We start from the raw sequence: 25,306 nt of genomic DNA on the forward strand, positions 1-25,306 counted from the left end.
ATGCATATGCTGGTGATGAACTGGGAAACTATAACGTGTTACCACACATCCATATCCATTTGCCTTGAACTTAAATTCTTTTGCCTGCTGCCCAAATTCAGATTTCCCAGACACTAAAGTTTCAGTGCATTCAGAGAAGCAAAGCTGGACGCTCAAGAAATCCAAGGAATTCCCACCAGCATAGAAGTCTTATCCCTTGCTTGTTTCAAACTGCTAACGTTAGATTTTTTTTTTTTTTTTGCTCAAAAATTGAAAGTCTCCTTTAGGACACAAATTAGGGATGAAAGTTTTATCAGTGATGTTTTTCTGAAAGCTTTTAAGCACAACAGTGGTTTATAACTGAAACCAGTGTTCCCTCTAATTTTCCCCACCCATGTGCAGAATGAATTTTGTTACGTGCACCAATATGGAGGCTGTGTGTGACACATCACCTTCATATCGGTGCACATAACAAAATTCATGTGGCGGGATGAGGGGTTCGGAGTGTGGGATGAGGCTCAGGGCTCGGGGAGTGAGGACTCCGGCTGGGGGTGCGGGCTATGGGGTGGGGCCGGGGATGAGGGGTTTGGGATGCAGGAGGGTGCTCCAGGGCTATGGCGGGGAGAGAAGACTCCCCCCAGCTCTCTCTCCCCACCGCGGCACCTCGGGCTGGGGCTGCAGGATAGGCGCCCCTCGACTCAAACCCTCTTGCGATTTTAACTATAGCAGTTGTTAGAAGTGACTGCAATAGCATAAGTGTTTCCTAATGGAAGGTACAAAGGACTCTTCCAAGTGCAGACAGCTGGGCCAGTGGAGGTGTCATGGGCCTGGATTAGAGATACCTGTTCCTTAGTGAAGAGTTTTTAAAAAATACATTAGATTAGAGATTGCAGCGTTGTTCTTGGTATTCTAGACAAAACAGGTCTGCGGATGGGCTATCTCTGGTCCTTATGAGCTGCTGGGAAATTGCTTAAGGATGCAGAATCCTTGTGCATGGAGCCGAGGCATGAGAGGCCGAGTCTGGCTGTGATTTTTATTTTCTAGGCATGTTTTCCCCAGTTGTTCAGTTTATTTTCATCCAGGTCCTGTAACTGGAGAAGGCGGAAGGGAAATTTCCTGTTACCGGTTTTCATACAAAACTGCACCGAGATCTTACCATCTTCAGCTCCTCCATGTAGTCAGCCTGTAATTATCTAGTTAGTTAGTTATGGAGCCAGATGGAGTCTTGTGTTGCTGGGGCAAATTTGCCCCAAGAAGCTTTCCTATGAAATGAGCTGAACTAACTTGGTTTTGCCTTGAAACGATTTGCATGAGAGTACAGTCAGGTTCTTTCACTGCAGATCTGGAGATGTCTCGCGATGTCGTGTGCCTTGTCCAGTGCCTTCGGCTGATTGGAGAATCTATTTCCATGGAAATGGCATTCGTCATGGAAATGGCTTGCTCCCGCCTTCAGCCTCCAGAGAAGGCTGCAGAGCAGATCCTGGAAGACTTGATAGCCAATGACACGTAAGGGAACTCTTTGTGTAACGTATGTCCTTTGTGAAAAGATGAAGGCACGAATTGTTTGTGCAGGGTTTGCCTTAGACAGCCCTTTACCCGACTCTTCTAAGTGTGATTCGGGATGTGTGAATTCTAGCTCTGTAGTGGGAGATTTTCCAAGCACCTCAAGGATTTGGGAGCACGCGTCACAATTGGCTTTCAGTGGAGTTTGTGCTCCTAAATCCTGTAGATGCTTGGAAACTCTCCCCAGTAATGATTAAAGTGGCAAGGAGTTCTGAACCATGGCGTCCAGAAGCAGGAGCTTCAGTTTTGAGTTGGATAGTCTTCTTCACAACATGAAAGCAAGTGTATCCAAATAGCTGAACCTCCCTAGCTAGCTGGTTTTAGAATGATCCTCGCACACCATCTCATGGAGCATCAGTACCCTCAGCCAAGTACAAGTTATTCCTCTACAGCAGGGGTTCTCAAACTGGGAGTCGGGACCCCTCAGGGGGTCACAAGGTCATTACATGGGGGGGAGTGAGCGGTCAACCTCCACCCCAAACCCCGCTTGCCTCCAGCATTTATAATGGTGTTAAATATATTGAAAAGGGTGTTAAATTTATTAGGGAAGGTCGCACTCAGAGGCTTGCAATGCGAAAGGGGTCACCAGTAAAAAAAAGTTTGAGACCCACTGCTCTATAGAGTGGGTAGGAGAGGAGCAAGTGGATTCACCCTGAGTATGGTGCCTTCATGGGTCAAAAAGATGTTTTTATTATAGTGGAGGGGAATTCTCCCTCTACAATATCTGCAGTGGTCAGACCAATTTCACTTCTGGGTCTCTTACTATGGGGGCCACTGATGGAGGGGGTCTGTTGACATTACATACATTGATGCAGGTGAATTTTGTGTGCCCTTGCAGAGAGAATGTGATGGAAGATATTCACAGTAAGCTGCAGGAGATCAGAAACCCTATCCATGCCATTGGGGTGCTGATCCGGGAAATGGACTATGAGACGGAGCTGGAAATGGAGAGAGGTGATACGACACAACCTTTGCGGTTTGGCTAGTAAGGTGGTAGAGGTTTGAGGATTGCAGTTGACCTAGCTTCCATTCTTATCCTGTCTTTCAGCTCAGCCCCTCAACGTGCGAATGAACCTCTCTCAGCTCTATGGTAGTGGCACAGCAGTGACTGTGGTATGCCGGGGTGTGTGCAAGATGGCCATCACCCGCTTCCTAATCTGCCGGGACTTGTTGATTTTACAGCAGCTGTTGCTGAGGCTAGGCGATGCTGTGAGTATGGTCCAGAAACCTATTATCATAGAATATCAGGGTTGGAAGAGACCTCAGGAGGTCATCTAGTCCAACCCCCTGCTCAAAGCAGGTCCAACACCAACTAAATCATCCCAGCCAGGGCTTTGTCAAGCCTGATCTTAAAAACCTCTAAGGATGGAGATTCCACCACCTCCCTAGGTAACCCATTCCAGTGCTTCACCACCCTCCTAGTGAAATAGTGTTTCCTAATATCCAACCTAGACCTCCCCCACTGCAACTTGAGACCATTACTCCTTGTTCTGTCACCAGCCACCACTGAGAACAGCCAAGCTCCATCCTCTTTGGAACCCCCTTCAGGTAATTGAAGGCTGCTATCAAATCCACCCTCACTCTTATCTTCTGCAGACTAAATAAGCCCAGTTCCCTCAGCCTCTCCTCGTAAGTCATGTGCCTGAGCCCTCTGATCATTTTCGTTGCCCTCCGTTGGACTCTCTCCAATTTGTCCACATCCCTTCTGTAGTGGGGGGACCAAAACCAGACGCAATACTACAGGTGTGGCCTCACCTGCCGAAGAGTGGGGAATCACTTCCCTCGATCTGCTGGCAATGCTCCTACTAATACAGCCCAATATGCCATGGGCCTTCCTGGCAACCAGGGCACACTGCTGACTTGTATCCAGCTTCTTGTCCACTAATCCCCAGGTCCTTTTCTGCAGAACTTCTGCTTAGCCAGTCGGTCCCCAGTCTGTAGTCGTGCATGGGATTCTTCCTTCCTAAGTGCAGAACTCTGCACTTGTCCTTGTTGAACCTCATCAGATATTGATGGATCCTTGCGCCGTTAGGCTTTCAGGATCTTGATCTGCCCCGGTGCCTTCAGCTGGAGCTTTGGCTCTCTTCCTGTCTTACTGCTGACATGCTGTGTGCTAGGGCAGCAAGCAAATCCCTTTCTTCGCTGTAGGGGAGCAGCATTTTCAGTGCTTTGTTCCCGAACAGCACCACCTGCAGGTTCCCCTCTCTTTGCATTAATTCCCCAGCTCTCCATCACAGTGAAAGGCCTGGTCTACACTACGACTTTAATTCGGATTTAGCTGCTTTAATTCGAATTAACGCTTGACCCGTCCACACAACGAAGCCATTTAATTCGAATTAAAGAGCCCTTTAATTCGATTTCTGTACTCCTCCTCGACGAGAGGAGTAGCGTCTAAATCGGTATTGTTAATCCGAATTAAGGTTAGTGTGGCCGCAATTCGAAGTTATTGGCAATTCAATGTTATTGGCTACCCACAATGCAACGCTCTGGAAATCGATGCTACTACGGTAGCTTGGACGCACACCACCGAATTAATGGTGCCTAGTGTGGCCGAATACATTCGAATTTATAAAATCGGTTTCCTAAATTCGAATTATATAAATTCGGATTAATCCTGTAGTGTAGACATACCCAAAGAGACTGAACTGAGCAGGCTGAAGACTAAAGCCTTTTCTGCACTGGAAAGCTGGTAACCACTTCAGCCAGGCCGGGATAGCTAAAGCAGTACATGTGGATGTAGTTATATCATAGTGTTTAAGGCCAGAAGGGACCCCAAAATCATCTAGTCCGACTTCCTCAGTGTCACAAATCACCAACACCACCCTGCGCACTAAACCCAACAACCGACATCAGACCCAAATATTACAGCCCGCAGGAGACTAGGCTATTAGTTGACTCAGGCGGAGAATTGGAGGGACCAAGGTGCACCCAGAGGCCCCCACAATGGCAGGGAAATGATTGAGGTACACCCAGATAATCCTGGCAAGTGACCCGCACCCACACACTGCAGAGGAAGGTGGAAAAAACCCCAACCATCATTGTCTCTAACTTTAGAGTTGGGCACCAGGCCAGCAGCCGCTGCTCTCTGGTCACCCAGCTCTGAAGGCAGCACCCCTGCCAGCATCAGCGCCGAAGTGAGGGTGGAAATCCCGTGGGGAGGGGGGTCCCCCCCACCTGGTCCCCTTTTGGATCAGGACCCCCACTGTTACAACACCATGACATTTCACAAGTAAACATCTGAAACTGTGAAATTAACTATTTTTAAAATCCCATGACTGTGAAATTGACCAAAGTGGACCAGGAGTTTATAGGGCCCTATTCATAGTCATCCTGTGATTGACCAACACACCGAGGGGTCTCTCCTCCTGTGTCACTTCCAACTGATGAGCCCCCGGCTCGTAGCAGAAATTCTTGTTGTTAGATCCTAAGTGCATAACCTTGCACTTTATACTGTTGCATTTCATCCCATCTCTGTTGCTTCAATCTTCAAGGTCATCCAGATCTTCCTGTATAATATTCCAGGCCTCCCCCGTATTGATGCTTCCCAGCTTTGTATCATCAGCAAATTTCATTAGCACACACCAACTTTTTGTGCCTAAGTCATTAATAAAAATATTCAGTAAGTCTGGCCCCATGACCGATCCTTGAGGAACTCCACTAGTAACCTCCCTTCAGTCCGATAGTTCATCTTTCAGCACAACCTCTTGCCTTTCTTCCTTTAGCTCAGTGGGTTTCAGACTTTTTAGATTGTGTAACCCTTTCCAAATAATGTAGTCTACAATGTACCCCCATCTGAAATAGGGTCATAATATACTTATGGTTAGATTGCCAAGTTTTACTAATTAAATGCGTTGTCTGCCATCACAGGACTTTTCACGTGTACCCCATGATGAGAACTCATGTACCCTTAGGGATACGCATAACCCAGTTTGAAAACCACTGCTTTAGCTAGTTATTCCTGTCTTCTCTAATTTAACTAATAATTTCACATATGGTGCTGACTCAAATGCCTTACTGAAGTGTAAGTACATTAGATCTGCATTTCTCTTCTCTAAAACATCAGTTATTTTCTCAAAGAAAGAAATCAGGTTAGTGTGGCACAATCTACCTGTGTTGCAGTACGTCTCCTTTTCAGTTTACCTTCATGAATTTCATTATTCGTTCCTTTGCAATTTGTTCTAAAGTCTTGTATTCTACTACGGTCAAACTATCAGGCTGTAATTGCCTGGATCAATTTTTCCCTTTTATAAATATAGCTACAATATTACATATCCTCCAGTCATATGGTACTACCCCCAAATAGATGGATGTATTACAAATCCTTGCTACCAGATTAACAGTATCATGTGTAGTTCTTTTAGTATTCTGGGGTGGAAATTATCCAGTTGCCCTTATTTGAGCACATTAAGCTCTTTACGTTTTTCTTCCACGTCAACTGTGGCCATTTCCATTTCTAGACACTCATTTCTATCAGCCATCCTGCCTTCATGCCCATGTTTCACATTATCCCCCTTACTGAAAACCAAGGCAAAGTATTCATTGTAGATTTTGGACCATACCTAAATTATTTTTAATCTCGTCCACACTGCACGGTGGCCCAAACGTATCCTTCCTTATTCTTTTTATATAATTAAAAGACATCTTATGTATCTTAATTTCCTTGGCAAGAGCTAATTTAGCTTGATTTGTAGCAATTCTTACCTTATTCCTACATTTTCTAACCTTTATGATGTGGCTTTCTTTGCTGATCAATCTCGTTTTCCATTCCCTGTAGGCTGTTGGCCTACTCTTCAAAACCTTTAAGGTGGTTATTCATCTAGCTGGGTCTGGAGACTTTCACTACAAGTTTTTTCCCCCTTGCTTGTGCTGCAAATTGCAGATAGTTTTTGTATAGTTGATTTAAAGAAATTCCAAACCTCCTCCACATGTAAGTCTTCGATCTATCCAGTCCAGCTGACTTAACGAATTCCCCAGAATACAGCATAGACAGGGACTGTTGATTACATTGTCGACCCTACTCATACATATGTAAATACACAAAAACACAAACATCTCCCCACATGTCTTTTGAGGGTTATTTATTTTGCAGGATGTTTAACCCTTTCTAGCCATGTGTCACATTGTCCTTTTGAAATCAAAAGCCAGAGTTGACAGCCTGGTTTTGATTATCATTCCATTTAATTTAACCTGAATCAGCTTGTGAACGCTTAGTCCAAGATTGATTCCTACGACCAGCTTACCAGACTTATCAAAACCAAGTCTAAAACTGGTTCAGTGACAATTTGATAAAGAAAACTCATATCAGTATAAAGGCGCATTACACTGGTATCGCTATGCACACATAGGAAGGGGAATAACTATATCCATATAAGGCATCTTCACACCAATATAACTGTCTACTCTAGGGTTCTTACAGATGCAACTATTTTTTAACCCCCGCCCCCCCCCCCCCCCAACTGAAATATACCAATGAAACTTACACATAGACTGGGCCTGAGAGGTGCTGCCTCTGTAACACCCAATTTCAGCCTCCAATTTCCCTTTCATAATTAACAGAAAAGAAATAAAATTATCTGTCCCCTTGTGGAACTCAGAACAGCTCCTCTCCCCTCTTTGTGCTTCATGCCCTTCAGATCTTTGTAGTCTTACCTCCGTGTTTAAGCTTTCACTGGGTGGCCCTGGGTAAGGACTGAGCTGCATACCAGCTTGCACCGAAGTAATGAAACAAAATGAATGTGCAGCTTTTGTTGTTTTGGTGCCGGTCTGTTTAACAATTTGGAATGCAAGTGTCCTGTTTCTGTTTAGCGTATGCTCCGTGACCACTAATGGCTAGGAAGGCTGGGCCCCATGCTGACCTTTGACACTCTTTGTGATGTCACTTTTGTCTTCTGTCTCAAGCTGAAGCCATTGGCTATCCCTGGCCTCAGTTACAATGCCAGCTGCTTTGGTCTCTTTACAGATGATTCTGGGAGGGGGCCAGCTGTTCCAGTCTCAGCAGGACCTGCTACATCGCACCTCTCCCTTGCTGTTGTCTTATTACCTGATCAGGTGGGCGAGTCAGTGCTTGGCGTCGGACGTTCCAGTCGACACGCTGTAAGTGCTTGTGTTCCCAATCTTTCTAGTCAAAGTGGATTGCTAGGTTTCATATAAATTCTTTGAGATGTCTGAAATGCCCTTTAGACAGATGAGAGCTCATCTTGGGTTCTAATTCTAAGAATCTTAAAGAAATTACCTCTTTGGGTGATAAGAGAGTCTTAAATGTAAGTTTAAGAGACTGTTGTCAACTCAAATCCTTGGTCTAACTTTCTTCTTGCGGGGAGGGGGAGGGCCACTTCATTGTTAGTGTTCCGCTGCTTCTGTTCTCCCTGAAAGATTTGTGCTCCGCAGCGGAAGTGCTTCCATTTACCAAGTTGTTACGTCAGAGGTGGTTCTTCCTGGGTGGATGGACTGGAAGCTTCGTTTTAGGAATTCTACAAAGACACAAACAAAAGCTGCTCCTCTCCCCCCCCCCCCCCCCGTACAGACAAGTCCTGTGAGACTTGTTGGAAGTGACTTTTAGGCGGCTATATTAGGTTTGATCAGTAAAACTTTGTGAAATACCAAGTGTCTAAATCGGTATGAAACACTGACAAGATACAGTTTGATTTTTCCCTCCCACCTTTGATTTGTTCTCTTCCTGTCCCAATTCCCAACTCTTTATATTTTTGTACTGTAATTTTGGCATAATGGTCAGTAATTGGGTTTTTACTATTCATTAAAAACTCACTGAACAGCGAGTTGCTCTTTTCCATCTGTTGGCCTGGAGCAGTCATATTTGAGAATCTGGACTGATGTAGAGTAGCTTTGACAACTGTAAATTATCATTTCTCTTTCCAGCTGTATTGCGAATGGACACTGAAAATATTCAAAGCATTTTAGATTTCTGACTTTCCCTTGGGTACTGAGTCTGCCTTTGCTGTGCCGTGGCAGGGTTTCACACCCTGGTCATTTCAGTGGACAGTTGGGTTCAGTGTGGACAGTGTTAGAATGTGTAACACAGGATGTGCTTGTCTCTCTTTTTATAGCTAGATTTTTATCCTCTAGGGAATCCAACCTGCAGCACTTGTCTGTACTGGAGTTAACAGACACCACAGCCTTAACACCACATAAACTAGGTAAGAGATGTGCTACAAGGTCTTCCGCTCTTAATTCTGACTTTAAGCTCATACTTTCAGACATGACTAGTGATTGGGGCGGGAGGGAGGGGGGCTCGGTTCTTGGGTGCCCAGTTTCAAGGGGCTTATTTTCAATATGTTCATCACCCACCCTCTTGTGGTCCACAAAAATTTTGTGTGTGGCCAAAGTAAAGCCAGCCTCCACTCAGGCATTTCCCGTGACTTTGCAACCTATCACTTTTTTAATAACTCTTTTAATGTAGTTTTTTGTATGTAATTTCCTACGTTTTTTAAAAATGAGAAATGGTTTGTGCGTCTGTAAAGCCCCTTCTACTTATCAGCAGAGTTCAACCATTCTACCACTGCCACTCGAGCCACATGGTTAACTACAATAACTAGCAGCAGGAGTAGGCTGTTACCCTTTGTGGACTAGCCTCTAGTCTAGAGGAACATGCATAACACTGAAACACTGTGCTTGAATAACCTCATTTTGCAGACAGCACAACTCTGTATTAGCAACACTGTCCATTAGACGTGTCACAGCCACACTATTCCTGACAAATTACTCACTTTCTTATTTTTACCATATAATTATAAAATAAATTGATTGGAATATAAAAATTGTACAGTAACTCCTCACTTAACGTTGTCCTGGTTAACGTTGTTTCGTTGCTGATCAATTAGGGAACATGCTTGTTTAAAGTTGTGCGATGCTCCCTTATAGCGTCTCTCTGGAAGAGCAGCCCCTCCTTGTGGGGATTAGAACCAGCTCCCCATCATTCCCTGTGAGGTATGTGGCTCAGCAGCTGCCCAGCAGCAGTTCAGGTGGCCCTCGCCCCACTGCCGTGCTGCTCCTGACCTGCTGTCTGCCTTGGAGCTGCTCCTGGGAGCTTCCTGCTTGCTGGCGTTGTGGGGGAGAGGGGTGCTGATGTCAGGATGTCCCCCTGTTCCTGCCCCCCCCCCCCCCCCCCCTCTCTCCACAAGAGAGAGGAGAGCTTGCAGGAAGCTGTTGCTTCCTGTCTGAACTGGCTGCTCTGCTTAAAAGGGCAATGTACTTGAAGTGGTGTCCACATACTTAAAGGGGCAATGCACGTCTCTCTCTCAGTCATGCACGCACCCCCCAGCACTTTGGAAAGTCAGCACCTGTGCAGCGGTGCATGTGCTGTCAGGAGGAGGGCGTGGTGCGCTCCAGCTGGATCGCGTGGGCTCATCGTCCTGTTCAGTGTTTGCAGGGAAGTGTTTGCAGCCACTGCCCTCCTACATCTATTGTGTTTCCTCCCTCCTGCCTCAGTCCACGCTGCCTTGTAGAGTGTGAGGCTACATTAACAACTGCGTATTAACCCTTGAGGGCTCAGCCGAGTGCTAGTTCATTTAGCAGCAAGGCATTCCCTGGGAAATATCCCACCCTATGACTCCACCACCTCAACCAAGCTTTATAATCATTCTTTGCTGTGTACAACATTAAACTGTTTGTTTAAAATTGTTTAAAACTTATACTGTATATGTATATAATGTCTTTTGTCTGGCAAAAAAAATTTCCCTGGAACCTAACCCCCCCCATTTACATTCATTCTTATGGGGAAATTGGATTCACTTAACATCATTTTGCATAAAGTCGTATTTTTCAGGAACAGAACTACAACGTTAAGTGAGGAGTTACTGTACTTACATATCAGTGTATAGTATATAGACCAGTATAAACAAGTCATTGTCTGTATGAAATTTTAGTTTGTACTGACTTCGCTAGTGCTTTTGTGTAGCCTGTGGTAAAACTAAGCAAATATCAAGATGAGTTGATGTACCCCTGGAAGACCTTTGTGTACCCCCAGAGTTACACGTACCACTGGTTGAGAACCACTGTGTTAGAGTATTAAACGCTGGGTGTATAAGTAGCCTGTGGACTCCTTGTGATGAGCACAGTATACAGATTTGGCTAGGAAGAGATTACCGTATATACTTGTTCATAAACCGAATATTTTTGGTAAAAAAGTGTCACATCAAAGAGCGGGAGTCGGCTTATAAATGGGTCTACACCAAAATCTGATGATTTTAAACTCTATGGAATCATTTAATTGAATATCTAATACATTGTTGTTTTGTTTACTTGGAGCGTCTGCAGGCACGGAGCCCCTCAGCTCCCTGTGGCCACGGTTCGCCATTCCCAGCCAATGGGAGTTGAGGGGCTCCATGCCTGCAGACGCTCCAAGTAAACAAAACATCCCTACCCGCCAGCTGCTTACCCTGATGGCTGGGAGCCAAAGTTTGCCAACCCCTGAAATATAGGGTCGGCTTATGAAAGGGTCATACAGTTTTTGCTATTTTTACCTAACCATCTTGGGGGGTCGGCTTATAAACGAAGGGGCTAATGAACGAGTATATACGGTATGTCTACTAAGCTGTGTGTATGTAGCTTGTCAACCCTTCTTTCATTTGTCTTTTAGTGTCCAGCCCTCAGACAATCGTGGAATTATTTTTTCAGGAAGTGGCCAGAAAACACATAATATCTCACCTCTTCTCCCAGCCTAATACCTCTCTGAGTGAAACTAGTTTGAACTGGCCTCATCTGATCACTGCAGTTGCCGCTGATCTCCTGCCACTCTTGTATCCTTGAATTATTAAGCCAGAGTGAAGGTGTGTCTCTAACTGAACGTAGCTCAGGACCCGGAAGCTGGAAATAGGCACACGTCTCCCTGGAGAGCATGTGGAATGTCTCACAATTAATGAGGCCAAAGCTGTCAACCCTGGGCTCCTGAATCTGTATTTAGCTCCTTAAGTAAGAGTGACCTGATTCCAGTTCACTTCAGTAGGATTTGTGAGTGTTCAGAACTTCTCAAAATCAGACCACCTTTTCGGTGCTCACATGTGGGTTCTAAACCCTTAACTTTAGGCCCCCAGGTTTGAAACATTTGGCTTAGATGCATGATGGGGGTGTAGTGGTGTTCTCTGAGGTGGTGGACTTAGCTGGACTACCCATTTTGTCTAAGATGGGAAAACCCTGTTACAGAACGACTTGTGTGAGCGCTGAGCATCAGAAGCTCACACATTTCAAGCCTGTTCTTGAAGCTCTTCCCTGACAATGGAGGAATTGCTCTGTTCCTTATCTAATATTCAGATGGCCCAGTAATCCTGGCTTCCTCTTCCCAGAATGTTTGATGGGCAGTTGTCAGTACACCCAGCTACAGGTAAGCACGCTCGACACATGGCAAATGGTTTTGTCTCTTTAACAGCGTGTCTGATCCGTTTACTCTTGCAACCAGCAAAGAGCCAGTGGGGGGGAGAGAACAGCTGGAGACCAGAAATTGGCTTGCATATCATGGAGCCTCTTTGTAACCAGATAGGGTAAGAAAACCTGACAGTCTTAGTGGGGGTTGAGACAACCTAATATGAAAGTATATTAAGGATGGTTTCTCATGGATGTTCTCTCAGCCCCTCTTGCATCTGAAGATCACACTGTCACAGTTCAGGGCTAGCACCTTTCACCCCTTTCAGCTTACAGGCTTCTTGCCTTCACCTGCCCTGGGATGAAATCCTGGCTGGGATGTCCCCTCTAGGACCAGCCACAGAAGTAAACGTCAAAGGGATTGACACCCGCATTGTTCTTTTAAGTAGAAGTACTTGGAAGGCTCTGAAAAATGTTTGTCCGCTCCTGCTGGAATTAACACCTGGTAACCATGGGGGAAATACAGTAACAATCAAACAGGTGGAACATATAATATTTAAAAAAATTAAACATCTTCCACATTCTTCCGCCACTCATAAATGCTAATCCTAAAATAGCCAGAAGTTAAGAATATAATGTCATTTGGGAGTAGCTCCTTGATAAATGTCAATAAATTGATTGACAAAGAGTCTTGTGGCACCTTATGCTCCAATAAGTCTGTTAGTGTATAAGGTGCCACAGGACTCTGTCGCTTTTTACAGATCCAGGCTAACCGGCTACCCCTCTGATAATAAATTGATTATACAGCACAGACTGTGCAGGAAGTATTTGAAATTGATCTGCACAGAAGTTTAGTACTCTAGTTATTTTTAGCAAAGCCCAGAAAGGAGGCCTTAAGCTTTATCTGTGCAGTTTGTTGGTGGGGAGTTCTGCGTCTCAGGTCCCGTTCTCAGGTGAGATGCTGTAGGCGTGTAGCATTTTCCCTTTTCTAGAGCTTGATAAAGTGACTATGGGGCGGTGTGACTAAAACTCAGGAATCTGAACCCCCAGACACCTGTTAGCTATTGCAACAATGTAAACAGGTTAACTTCAAGAGCAGACATAGACTACTTCTGTGAGCCCATTTGGAGAACTGCAATTTCAGTCAGCGAGCGATGTACTGAACACACCCGTTAGCCAAACACAGCATCCAGAATATGTCATATAAACAAACTTTCCACCACCTGCTTCTCTCAGTGGGTTGATAGCAATGTGAATGAGAAATTGTTTTCAATATAAGCTACTATTTCCAGGTGTGTTTCTGTGCATTACTCAGTTCTCAGAATTACCTTCTGAACTATAACTTCATGCTCTTTAGCCAAAGGGATTTTTTCCCCCCAGTTGTTGCTTTTGGTGCTATAACTCTGAATTTTTTTACTCTCCTACACTGAAAAACAGCATGTTTCTTTCACCGCACGCTGATGGAAAATGTTAAAGTGTAGTGAGCTTGGAGGCCAGTCGCTACTGAATTATTCATGCCACACATTTTCTCTTGTACATTTTAGTAGGACTTAAACAGGCTCTTTGTCCCCGAAATGGATTACTTCTGGGGACGGGGATCAGCGGTGTTGCAGTGTGTGCACAAAATGGATTGCACCTGGGGCAGGGATCGGTCTGCTGCAGTTTATATACAAAACCCCATATATTCAAACTGTCTAAAAGAATGTCAGAATTGCAAAGTATTCAGTTCAGGAAATGGCAAGGTTGTTTGTGCCACCTGATTTCTGCCTCCTTGTGTTTGTGTTATGGTACGGTCTTTGATTGCATGATCACGCACTCTTTTCCTGCAGGGCTGCTACCTTATTCATGTCCCAGAAAGGGCAGCAGGAAGATGTTCAACGTTTATTTTTATCCACTGTTTAAAAGTGGACTGTTCCTCACCCCCTGCAACCTTCTGCTCCATTCCCCCGAAGGCCTACATGTAATCTTGGTTTATATGGATGTAAATTTGGAGCAACCTCAATGAATTTACTCCAGATTTACATCCTGGCGATCACAAATAGAATGTTACCCAAAATAAGAGAGTGAGATTCCCTGACCCCACTACTGAATGAGGGAAAGGTGGGACCAACATGTAGACAGGAAGGATGGCTTAGTGGTTAGGGGGCTAGTTTGGACTCGGGAAATGTAGGTTCAAGTCCCTTAGTATGTCTTTGCCTCTGTTCCCATCTGGAACGGGATGAACACATTTGATGTGGGACAGTCGGATACTAGAATAGTGGGGGCAGGATAAGTACCATAGGTAGGTAGAACACAGGTGACTATGTAGCTACATTCTTTCGATGCTTATGCACAAGGGTTTAGAGCAAAGTTTCCCAGCACCGTCTTACCTTTGCCTCAAACATATGTTCTTTCAGCACAGTTTTAAAATGTAATCTTGTCTTGTGAAAAGGGGAAACAGAAAAGAGAGCGAGAGCTGGCACTGTTTGCTAAAGGAGTGTTTCTAAGCTGGTGGGTCATGAGCCCCAGGGGTCCCACAAAGCAAGCTGTGGGGGGAAGGACATGAGCCTTTACATACCAATCTAAAGCAAAGACTATCTGGTTCCTTCACTCGCCGCACACCCTGACCCCTCAAGGTCAAATGTCCTCTGCTGACTTCTTGAAACATGCACACCAATACATCACATTACATAGACCTGTCACTATCACTGATACTTTTTTTTACTCTTTTTTTATAATAAATGTAATGCGAAAATTTGTGCCTGAAAGGCTTGCCAGCCCGAAAAGGGTAGGGAATACTGTGCTAGACTGCTGGCCATGTGTCCGTGTGCACTGAAGTAGGGCTCCTTCTGACCCACCTGTATGCTGTGTGCCAGATACCTCATTCTAAGCCCTTCTGCACAGTGAATGTGACGGAGTTGTTCTATAGACATACATGGTGCTGGTGGGGCGGAGGGAGATTGTTAAACCCTTATTAGGAGTGAGCTTGCATCAAATATTTGTTGACCCTTTTTAACTCAGCCAAATCAAAATGGCTTTTCATCCCACGCTCCAGAGGCACCCATCTGATGCGGGGCATGTTCAAATGCTAAATTTCCAATTCCTGTCACCTCCCACTGAGAAGCTGGAGCTGTTCAGATTAGGTCATTTACTGATGGCAAGTGTGTGTGGGAGTTTCCCCCACCACCTTTGTGCTGAAAGCAGCTGAACCACTTTTGTTCACATGGATTTTTCCCGTGGAGATTCCCAACCCGGAAGATCTGTCCAAAAGGTGTGTGACTGTTACAAGCACCTGAAAAAGGCCCTTTGGAACAGAAACGTGTAGGTGCCGTTAACTAGAGTTGTCGCTAGACACTCTGCTGATAACACACCTCACACTTGCCATTAAGATTCCTCGTTTGCAAATGACATCTGGAAATAGGATCAGCAGAACATGGAGTCACCCTGGTGCCCTGCGTTAATCTTAGTACTATAGTTACAGCATGCCACTAAAGGAGCATTGCAGGAATCCAAAGCTGAAATCCTCAGTTTGTTTCTCTGGTAAAACTGGGACTATCTTGCCTGAATACAGGGGCGTGTTGGTTCATAATCAGCGTTAAGGGAATGTTAAAGCTTTTGTGTCTCTGATCAGAGGATGCCCTTTGTCTCTTAGGAATACATTCGTCTGCTGCAGCCCTGGTGTCACGTGAACGTGGGTTCCTGTCGCTTCTTGATGGGAAGATGTTACCTTGTTATGGGCGAGGGACACAAGGTACAAAACAGCTTCACTGCTTCCCAGAGTGGAGCATTGCTTCATGTGCGGGGTTCAGTGGTGGCTGTGTGGATCCGGACTGTCACACTTACCTGACCGCTGGTTATATTCTGTTCCTAGGGCTAGAAGATGTGTTGCTCAGAAAGAAATGCAAAACTCATTTCTTTAGCGTAACTTTCCCTTGGATTTTCTCACACCCACTCACTCATATACACAAGTGTACCCGAGATGAGCTATTCCTCCTTCAGACGGGGAAGGGAGAAGGGAAAATTGTTTTTAAATACCTGGGAGGCTTTGAGACCCCTATGGAAACACATAGCTAGCAAGGGCTCAATGGACTGGCCCGTGGTGACCCTGCGTAGCCTGTCGCAGAACCAAGCTGTCCTGTTCACCTGTATTCTGGATTGAGTCAGTTGCCTGAGAAAGAGAGTACTTAGCAACTTTATTTTTGTCCAGGCTCTGGACTGTTTCTGTCAGGCTGCATCTGAAGTTGGAAAAGAGGAGTTCTTGGACAGGCTGATCCGAGCCGAGGACGGCGAGATGGCTTCCACCCCGCGCCTGCAGTATTATGACAAGGTATTGCTGCCATGATAGTACAGCAACTTGGTGCTTGCTATGAAAGTTTAGTTGCAGATGCTGCCAAGGCAGCCAGTCTTCATACTTCATGCAGGCCTTCCCACCGCTGCCACCATGTCAGGGTTCCCTCCCCACTCTGAACTTTAGGGTACAGATGTGGGGACCCTCATGAAAGACCCTCTAAGCTTATTTCTACCAGCTTAGGTTAAAACTTCCCCAAGGCACAAATTTTTCCTTGTACCTTGGATTAGGTAAACGCTGCTACCACCAAGTGATTTAAACAAACATTTAGGGAGGGCCACTTGGAGCCCTATCTCCCCCCTAATATCTCCCCAAGCCTTACACCCCCTTTCCTGGGGAGGCTTGAGAATAAACAAGATGAGCACAGACCAACCTTGGGTTTTTTAAGGACACTAAAAAAAACAATCAGATTCTTAAAAAAACAACAGAACTTTATTAGAAAGAAAAAAGGTAAAAGCAGCACCTCTGTAAAATTAGAATGGAAGATAATCTCACAGGGCAGTCAGATTCAAAACACAGAGGATTTCCCTCTGAGCAAAACTTTAAAGTTACAAAAAGAGAACCAGGAATACACCTCCCTTTCAGCAGGAAGAAAATCACAAATCAAAATAAAAGTAAGCTAAATCTCTGGTTGCTGGTAGGTAAATACAAAATGGGGATTGTTATTGGCTAAAACCTGGAAGTGAAGAAGTCAGCACAGTATCTCTTGTAGTGTGTGTCTCATATTAAATGCAATTTATTAGTCTGCCCCTCAACTTCTGGTAAACTGCAAGAATGGTTTGCGGTCTGGAGAAACTGCCTTATAGGGAGACTTCAGAAGCTTGGTCTATTTAGATTATCCGAGAAAAGGCTAGGAGGTGATTTGGTTCTCGGAGACTGATCTATGTGGGGAAGAGACTTCTGCTGGCAGAGGGCTCTAATCGATCAGACAGAAGCAGGATGGGAGCCATTGGGTGGAAACTAAACCCAGATAAATGCAGACTAGGGATAAGGTGCCAGTGTTTAACAATGAGGGTGATTAACTCTTGGAGTAACTGGCCTAGGAATGTGATCGATTCTCTCACTTGATGTCTTTTGTCAAGCATCTTTCTAAAAGATGTACTCTAGCTCAAACAGTTGTGGACTTAATGCAGGAATCACTAGGTGAGAGTCTCTGGCCTTAATCTGTGAATTCTGTTGAGAGTGCCTAACTGCATTGTGGTTGCGGGTCAGAGACTTTGTTCTGTCTGTACAGTGCCTTGTGGGGCCTGTTCCATGACTCAGGCTCCTGGGTGCTACTACAGAACAAATAAGTTCTCCGTGGGGGTGAGAGGGAGGTTGGAGGTTGTGGCAGCTGAGTAGGGAACAGTTGGTGCTTTTGGCACCTGGAGAGGTGTAAGCAGGAACTCAGGATTGATGGATGAGTGTGTTAGCTACATTTCTTTTAGAATCCTCAGCCCTCAAATGGTTAGCTGTGTTGACGTTGCAACCATAAGGGCTTATAAACATCGAGAGAGAGAGAGAAGTTTTAGTCATGGATCACAGTTCTGTGGGTTGGATTCTGCAGAAAAGTCCCTAGCCGTGAAACACACGATTCGATTCCCTGCCCTGTTTATAACGTACCAAAGTATCCCTCTTTGGGTTTGAAATTCTTGGCAGCTGCTGGAAAACGAACGTGTTTTTTGCAAACATCGGCAAAATCTTTTTGGCTGTTTCTGAATTCAGTGAGCGTGGAAATAACTTTCTCATGGTATAGAAAACAAAATTCTCCATGTTCTTAGACACCACTACATCCCAAACCAGAGTGTGTCTTCTCTCTAGGTCCTGCGATTGCTGGACATTATTGGTTTACCTGAACTGGTCATCCAGTTAGCAACGCTAGCAATCACAGAAGCAGCTGACGACTGGAGAAGCCAGGTAGGCATTAATTCTTTCGTGCTGAGACATTGGGTTTTTTCCATGCAGCAGCTATTGCTGGCACCAAGAATTTATCTTAATTGGTACAGATAATATTGACTGAACTGAGTTACGCTCTCTGGTGTTCTAGGCTACTTTGAGGACGTGCATTTTCAAACATCACTTGGATTTAGGGCACAATAGCCAAGCGTATGAGGCCTTAACCCAGAATCCAGATTCCAGCAGGTAACATCCTTGTGTCCTTCAACTCTGCTGCTCTGCTGTTTGAGCTGTGGGCTGCACTTAGCATCTGTCTCACAACCGCTCGCCCGTTCAGAAAGCTGTTAGCACAGAACATTACCATCCCTCCGATGTGATATTTGCGCTTAGTTCAGTGCCGTGTAAGAAACTGATTGGGATGCTTCATGCGTGTCGGATTCAAACGTGGATCCTTTCACCATGGCACTGAGCTAGATGAAAGCAGACTGAATCCTGAATACGGGCTTTATGGAGCCAGGCCTGTCTGTATAACCCAATGAAACCATAGCCCCAATTCATCCATCCAGCTGCTTTTTAGGTACTGCTTGTACCCAGTAAGATGATGGCCAGGTCGGCAGCAACAAGTGTCACGGAGCGGACGCTGGCCCTGGGCAAGCGTGCAGGAGCTAGCAGCTTTTCATAGAGCCCTTGGAGAGCCCCTGCAGCGGGAAATGCCCCTGCTCTCCTGGGGCTCGTTGCCCAGCTGCAGGCTGTCACGTCCTGGGGCCCCAGGGGTTCCCGAGCACAGGCATTGTCTGCGCTGAGTGAGTAAGGTGTTAGTTAAATCATGTGAACAGGTTGCCTAACATGGTTAAACCCCAGCTAGCACTTAGTGTAGACGGACTGTAGTGTTTAAAACTGTGTACCCTGGCTGTGGTTAACCCGAGGGTCTGCCTGGGTGCCACAGCTCCTTCTCACCCTGAAAGCCAAAACCCAGTTTATTCCTGGGTATGCTATAAGCCAGCGTTTCTTAAACTGGGGGTCGCAAGCCTATTGTAGGGGGGTCGTGGTATTGCCACCCTTACTTCTGTGCTGCTGCCTTCAGAGCTGGGAGGCTGGAGAGCAGCAGCTGCTGGCTGGGCACCCAGCTCTGAAGGCAGAGCCCCCACCATCAGCTGCGCAGAAGTAAGGGTTGCATGGTATGGTATTACCACCCTTACTTCTGCCCTGTTGCTGACGATGGTGTTGCCTTCAGAGCTGGGTGGCATGGTATTGGGGGTGGGGTGGGGGGGGGCTGGTCATCACAGTCTGAAATATTTTTAAAGGGGTTCCCAGCAAAAATAGTTTGAGAACACCCCCCACTTCCCCCAAGCCCACATTAAATAGGTCCTAACAGACTGTCTGTTGTCCGAGAAGCCCCTTCCTGGCAGGAGAAGAACACACGACCAAGAGGGGCAGAGACTGGCCAGCCAGTCAGTGAGAGGCTTTCTCACCCCAATCAGATTCGTAAGCCCGGGCGGGGAGTGTATGTATGGGACTCGGTAGTGCGGAGGTTCGGCCTGAATCGCTCACCTTCTGGCGAGGAAGGAAGGAGGAACTCTGTTCCTTAAGACGCTTGAAGAGAACAGCTCCCCTGTCCAGGTTCCCTGCTTCCAGCCAAGCCGCCTGCAAATTTCTCCACCGCCACCTCCTTTCGCCTCCCAAAAGCTTGGCCTGAAGCCAAATGCAGGCCTTCCTCCTGGGGTCTAAATGGGATGGGGAGTCCTCACCCCCCATCACAAGTCTGAACCTCTCATGGCTTGTGAACTCTGCTGGCAGATGTGCATCCTGCCTGCCTGCCTATCCAAGTTCATTAGAATAGCTTTGCCTTTGTCTCTTCCTAGGCAGCTGGACTGTTTGCGCCAGCTGGTGGTGGTTCTGTGCGAGCGCTCCCAGCTGCAGGACCTGGTGGAGTTCCCCTATGTGAACCTCCATAATGAGGTAATTCACCGGCCGTGGGCCGGGGGGAGAACTATATCGTGGAAGGCGGCTGAAAAACTCCTGTGTCTCCCGTGTCTTAGGTTGTGGGAATAATCGAGTCTCGAGCTCGCGCCGTGGACCTGATGACTCACAATTACTATGAGCTGCTCTATGCTTTCCACATCTACCGTCACAACTATCGCAAGGGTAAGGCGCCCGGACATCGCTAGTCCCTTGTATCTCGGCACTGGGCTCTCCTTGCCTGGTATAGCTGTACTGGTAGATCTTGTGTCCACGCACAGTCTGTCGTGTAGTTCTCTCCATGATGTATGCTGTTTATCTGTCCAGATGCCATGGGCTCTCTTAGGTGTAGCACTGTTGCCCGTCTCTCTGGCCTAGCCAGTGCCTCCTGTGTATAGCCAGCAAATCCCCAGAGGACTCAGTCCAATGGAAAGAGAATTCTGCTGTGTGCTGAAACGTTCGCGTCTTCTTCCCCAGCTGGGACGGTGATGTTTGAATATGGCATGCGCCTGGGCAGGGAGGTGCGGACGCTCCGTGGACTTCAGAAACAAGGGAACTGCTATCTTGCTGCCATTAACTGCTTACGGCTCATCCGCCCAGAATACGCATGGATAGTGCAGCCGGCTTCCGGAGCAGTGGTATGAAATCTTGAACCTTCGGCTTATTTTAAAACTGTCTGTCCAAGTGTTGGCTATGGGCCTGGTTTTTTTTTTAGTAGCGACCCCTCTCGTTGTGAAGGTGCTTCCACTGTAAGGCCGTTCTGATGTCACCAATGGGGTTCACCTACCATTCCTGCTACCATAGAGTATGTGCGGTCGGCCATAGGTAGGGCCCTACCAATTTCATGGCCGTGAAAAACGTGTCACGAACCATGAAATAAGCCCTTCCCCATGAAATCAGATATCCCCCGTTCTGCTGGGAGTGCCCCAGCTGGGGCTCCTAGCTGCAAGTCCCGGCCAGGCTGGGGCGGGACAGGACTTGTCCTTCCCCTGCATGGCTCCTCGGGTGGGGCGGGTGGGGGGGGGGAGGCCCACCCCGGGTACCTTTTTGTTGGGACCTCAAGGTTACAACACCAGGAAATTTCAGATGTAAACATCTGAAAACGTGAAATTGATGAATTAAAAATCCCTCTGGCCATGAAATTGATCAAAATGAACCTGAATTTGGTAGGGCCTTAGCCATAGGCATTACAGGCTGGTGGCTGCCAATCTCAAATGCCTACTATTGCTGCTGTCCTCAAACAGGACTGACCCTGTGTATTGGGAGACTGGAGGAAGGAGCCAGCACCAGCCATTGAGCCAGGGCTCCGACTGAGTGGGGGGGATCTAGCCTGCTCTCTCAGCCCCCTTTTGATCATACTCAGCAGGGATTAAGCTGGCAACTTTTGTGTTTCATAACATCACTATGGCGTGGTCTACGCTAGAAAAATGGATTGCCGTATAGCTATGTCAGTGTGGGGGGTGAGAGAATTGCAAGCTGACCAACGCAGCTCTGCTGCCAAAGCCCCAGTGTGGAGACAGTTCTGCAGGCAAAAGAGTCCTCACTCCAGTACTGATGAGTCCATTTGGGGAACTGGGCTAAGCTGTACTGGCAGAAGAGCTCTTTGGCTGGTATAGTTCTAACAAACGGCTATGCCAGCAAACCTGTTTGTCTAGACAAGGCCCATGTTGCACAAGGGGCAAGGACAACTACTTCCAGATGGTTAAAATATTCAGATACTTGCTAACCACGATCAGCCGAAAACTTGAAAACTCTGAACTTTCCCAGTTTTCTCCATCTTGACTGACTGTTCATGGCTGAGACCTAGACACAACCCAGTTGCTTTTTTTGGTCAGCTGTCCGGGAAGCAAAAAGTACAAAATATATTTATGCATCCTCTCTCTTCTCCCCCCCACCCCCCCCCCCAGACTTATAACACATGCAGATGGATGGATTTTCTTTGTACTTGAGGGTGGGGAAAAAAGAGAAATCCATTTCTGGCTGAGACCAAAGAGGCAGCATTGTAGCCCCAAAGGAGAACTTTTTGAGCATGTTTAGTGTGTAAAATCTGGTTTAGAACGGAAGCCATTGTGTAACCTGCAAATGCTGTAATTGTCAGAACCCTGTAGCCATGGTAACTGCCTTGAAGTTCACCTCCCAGTCCCATTCAGGGTGCCCTGTGCTTGTTTTAGCTGCATACAGATAGAATATCAGGGTTGGAAGGGACCTCAGGAGGTCATCTAGTCCAACCCCCTGCTCAAAGCAGGACCAATCCCCAGACAGATTTTTGCCCCAGATCCCTAAATGGCCCCCTCAAGGATTGAACTCACAACCCTGGGTTTAGCAGGCCAATGCTCAAACTACTGAGCTCTCCCTCCCCCCTGTAGCCGTTGGAATTGCTGTATAGCCCTACAGCTCTCCCAGTGTGACAGCGTCTGAGATGGAGCACTAGACGGGGAATGGGAAGCGGCCTACCCTTTGAAATCCAACTTCAACTAAATGTTTTTCTTCCTGGCAGTATGAACGCCCAGGAGCATCCCCAAAGAGAAGCCATGATGGGGAGTGTACAGCTGTCCCAAGTAAGTCACTGGCGCCTCCCATAATTCTTGTATTCCAGGACTCTTTGTTTTTGACTCAAAAGTGGTGCCACTTGCTAGTAACCTGGGAGAGGGCTCCCCTCCTTCCACAGCCTCTGTACCACTTGAAGTAGCATTCAAAAAGTGTGCTGCCTTTCTCTAACCCACTTCCCCCCCCCCCCCCCCTGGCCTTGATATTTGCATTCTTAACATTCCAGCAGACTGATTTGTAAAAAATACAAAAACATCAGAGTTATGACAACAATGGCCTTTCCTCTTGTCTTACATTGTCTGCATAACAAACCTATTCCTAGCAAGTTCAGGGAAGGGCATATTTCATCACCACAAACTTCACTCTGACCCCTGCTTGGTCTTGCATGTGTATTTATCTTCATTTCGGTATCGAAATATTTTCTGAAGGCATGTGATTTAGTGGGAAATGGGCACCACAAAAGGTCTGCCTGGGGCACCGTGTCTAGTTTCTTTAACATTTCAAAAGACAGGAATAATAATAAAAATTACCTGTTCTGTTAACCAGAGTCTGGCATTTGTAATGTTCTTAACTGGATCTGTCTAAATGCTGCATTTAAAAACTAGCAAGGAGAAGTCAGTCAAGGTGAATTCTGTTCTTCAACTGTTTGCTGTAATATGACTCCATAGGTTGATAAGAGGGACACATAGGCATGCTAGCCCCTCTGCATAATGTCCAGAGGAGCCATTTTGAAGACCTATAATCTAAAAGTCCTTCACTTATTTAAAACATTGAGAGCAAATTCTAGTTGTTGCCGGCTAAAATGAGAGCGTGAGTGTTCTGGCGAGTCCAGATCTGCTTTATCATGTGCCCCAGATACATCCTTGATTAAGGGAGAGCACAGCACATGGCATCTCCAGAAGATCAGTTTTTCTGCAGCCTTCAGAAAGCCAGGATGGGCCATTCCCCAAGGCTTCTTCACCCTTAGCTTCACTGACTGAGCACGTGTGCAACTTGCATGTTCATTGAGTGCTGCAGCGTGCGCTAGGTGCCATCCAACCATAGAAGACGTGGCCCCTGCCCTGAATATCCTGCAATGTACTTCAGCCATGATGTGAGCACTGGGGGAGGTAGGGCAAAGGCTACAGGCAAAGGTCAGGTGGCTACTCAAGTACCTAATATGTGCATCTTGATGGGATAGAGGGTTCCATTAGTCACCACAGCTGAGGGTGTTTTAAACTTGGTTTGTTTTATACGTAATTGCAGATGCTGCAGCTTCTTTCCTAGGGTGCTCTGAGGTTGGAGCTCCCTTTCTGGCCTCGTCTGCCATGCCTCGACACTCTCCTGCAAGTCCTTCCTTAAAAAATGGGTTTCACTGAGTCCCCGAAAGGCTAGTAATCCTCTTGTGGAAGTGTTAACTTAGGGTAGGCCTGCACTGCGGTCCTGAGGAGTGATTGCAGCGCATATCAATATACCCGAAAGAGTTTTGATTTAACTAGATAATCGAGTCTCGTGCTAGGTCAGAGCTGTCTACGCGCACTGTAATCCCCCCACCAGATTACGGTGTAGACATATATCCTAAATGCTCTCTTCAGTCACTGGTAGGTTGCATCTCAATCTTCCTCTATCTATTGACTGTTTAGACCATAAGCTCTGTAAAGCAGGGCCTTTCCCATCCCCGTTGTCTGTAAAACATCTGGCCTGCACTGGGCTTCTCTAAATAAACATCTGTTCTGTACAGCAGCACGCCAGATAGAAATCTTGGAGCTGGAGGATTTGGAGAAGGAGTGCATGTTGGCTCACATCCGACTAACTCTTGCGCAGCATGACCCATCGACAGCGGCTGTTGCAGGTAGGGGTGGGATATTGGCCCACAGGGCTCGGAACAGCAGCTCCGAGCTGCTTTTAGAGAGTCGGGGCGTAGTTCGTACGCACGGAGGGGTGATGTGAAACTGTTTTGCACCTGCAGCCACGTTGTCTTGTGATCTCGTCAGATCTCACAAGCGAACCAGGGATGGACCTGGCTGTACTGGAATGGGAAACCTACAAGGGGTGTTTGTAAATGGTTCAGAGAAGAGTCAGGAGAATGGTTACAGGATTAGAAAATTTGCTTTATAGTGAGAGACTCAAAGGGTATGTCTACACTGCAATTAAAAACCCATTGCTGACTTGGGCTCGCAGGGCTCAGGCTTAAGGGGCTGTTTACTTGTGTTTGTTTGGGCTCAGGCTGAAGCTGGAATTCTGGGACCCTCCCGCCTTGCAGAGTGCCAAAGCCTGGGCTGCAGCTAGGGTTGTCAACCCTCCAGGATTGTCCTGGAGTCTCCAGGAATTAAAGATTAATCTTTAATTAAATAAATAAATGGAGATATCCTATCTCCTAGAACTGGAAGGGACCTTGAAAGGTCATAAAGTCCAGCCCCCTGCCTTCACTAGCAGGACCAAGTACTGATGTTGCCCCAGATCCCTAAGTGGCCCCCTCAAGGATTGAACTCGCAATCCTGGGTTTAGCAGGCCAATGCTCAAACCACTGAGCTATCCCTCCCCCCTCAGGTTGTCATCTGATGAAACCTCCAGGAATATGTCCAATCAAAGTTGGCAACCCTAGGTGCAGCCCAGGCCCCAACATCTACACCGCAATTAAACAGCCCCATGGCTTGAGCCCCACAAGCCTGAGTCAGATGGCACGGGCCAGCCATGGGTGTCTAATTGCAGTATAGACTTACCTAAAGAGCTCAATCTAGTTAGCTTAACAAAGCGAAGGTT

General features: G+C 46.5%; 1 protein-coding gene across 1 annotated transcript in view; it reads left to right on the top strand.

Annotated features, from left to right (window-relative positions):
- The window catches only part of NUP160 (nucleoporin 160), a 55,991-nt gene that overhangs the window by 20,446 nt on the left and 10,239 nt on the right, over positions 1–25,306 (top strand). Inside the window, exons 15-30 of the mRNA XM_065403271.1 lie at positions 1,320–1,485; positions 2,381–2,496; positions 2,591–2,751; positions 7,502–7,635; positions 8,626–8,696; positions 11,138–11,297; positions 11,809–11,878; positions 15,488–15,586; positions 16,043–16,162; positions 17,984–18,079; positions 18,210–18,304; positions 19,921–20,017; positions 20,098–20,203; positions 20,495–20,655; positions 22,515–22,575; positions 24,285–24,395. Of these exons, the coding sequence (XP_065259343.1) occupies positions 1,320–1,485; positions 2,381–2,496; positions 2,591–2,751; positions 7,502–7,635; positions 8,626–8,696; positions 11,138–11,297; positions 11,809–11,878; positions 15,488–15,586; positions 16,043–16,162; positions 17,984–18,079; positions 18,210–18,304; positions 19,921–20,017; positions 20,098–20,203; positions 20,495–20,655; positions 22,515–22,575; positions 24,285–24,395 (1,824 nt within the window). The remainder of the gene's footprint in view (positions 1–1,319; positions 1,486–2,380; positions 2,497–2,590; positions 2,752–7,501; positions 7,636–8,625; positions 8,697–11,137; positions 11,298–11,808; positions 11,879–15,487; positions 15,587–16,042; positions 16,163–17,983; positions 18,080–18,209; positions 18,305–19,920; positions 20,018–20,097; positions 20,204–20,494; positions 20,656–22,514; positions 22,576–24,284; positions 24,396–25,306) is intronic.

This window comes from Emys orbicularis, chromosome 4 (assembly GCF_028017835.1).
Source record: "Emys orbicularis isolate rEmyOrb1 chromosome 4, rEmyOrb1.hap1, whole genome shotgun sequence".
NCBI classification, from domain to species: Eukaryota; Metazoa; Chordata; order Testudines; family Emydidae; genus Emys; species Emys orbicularis.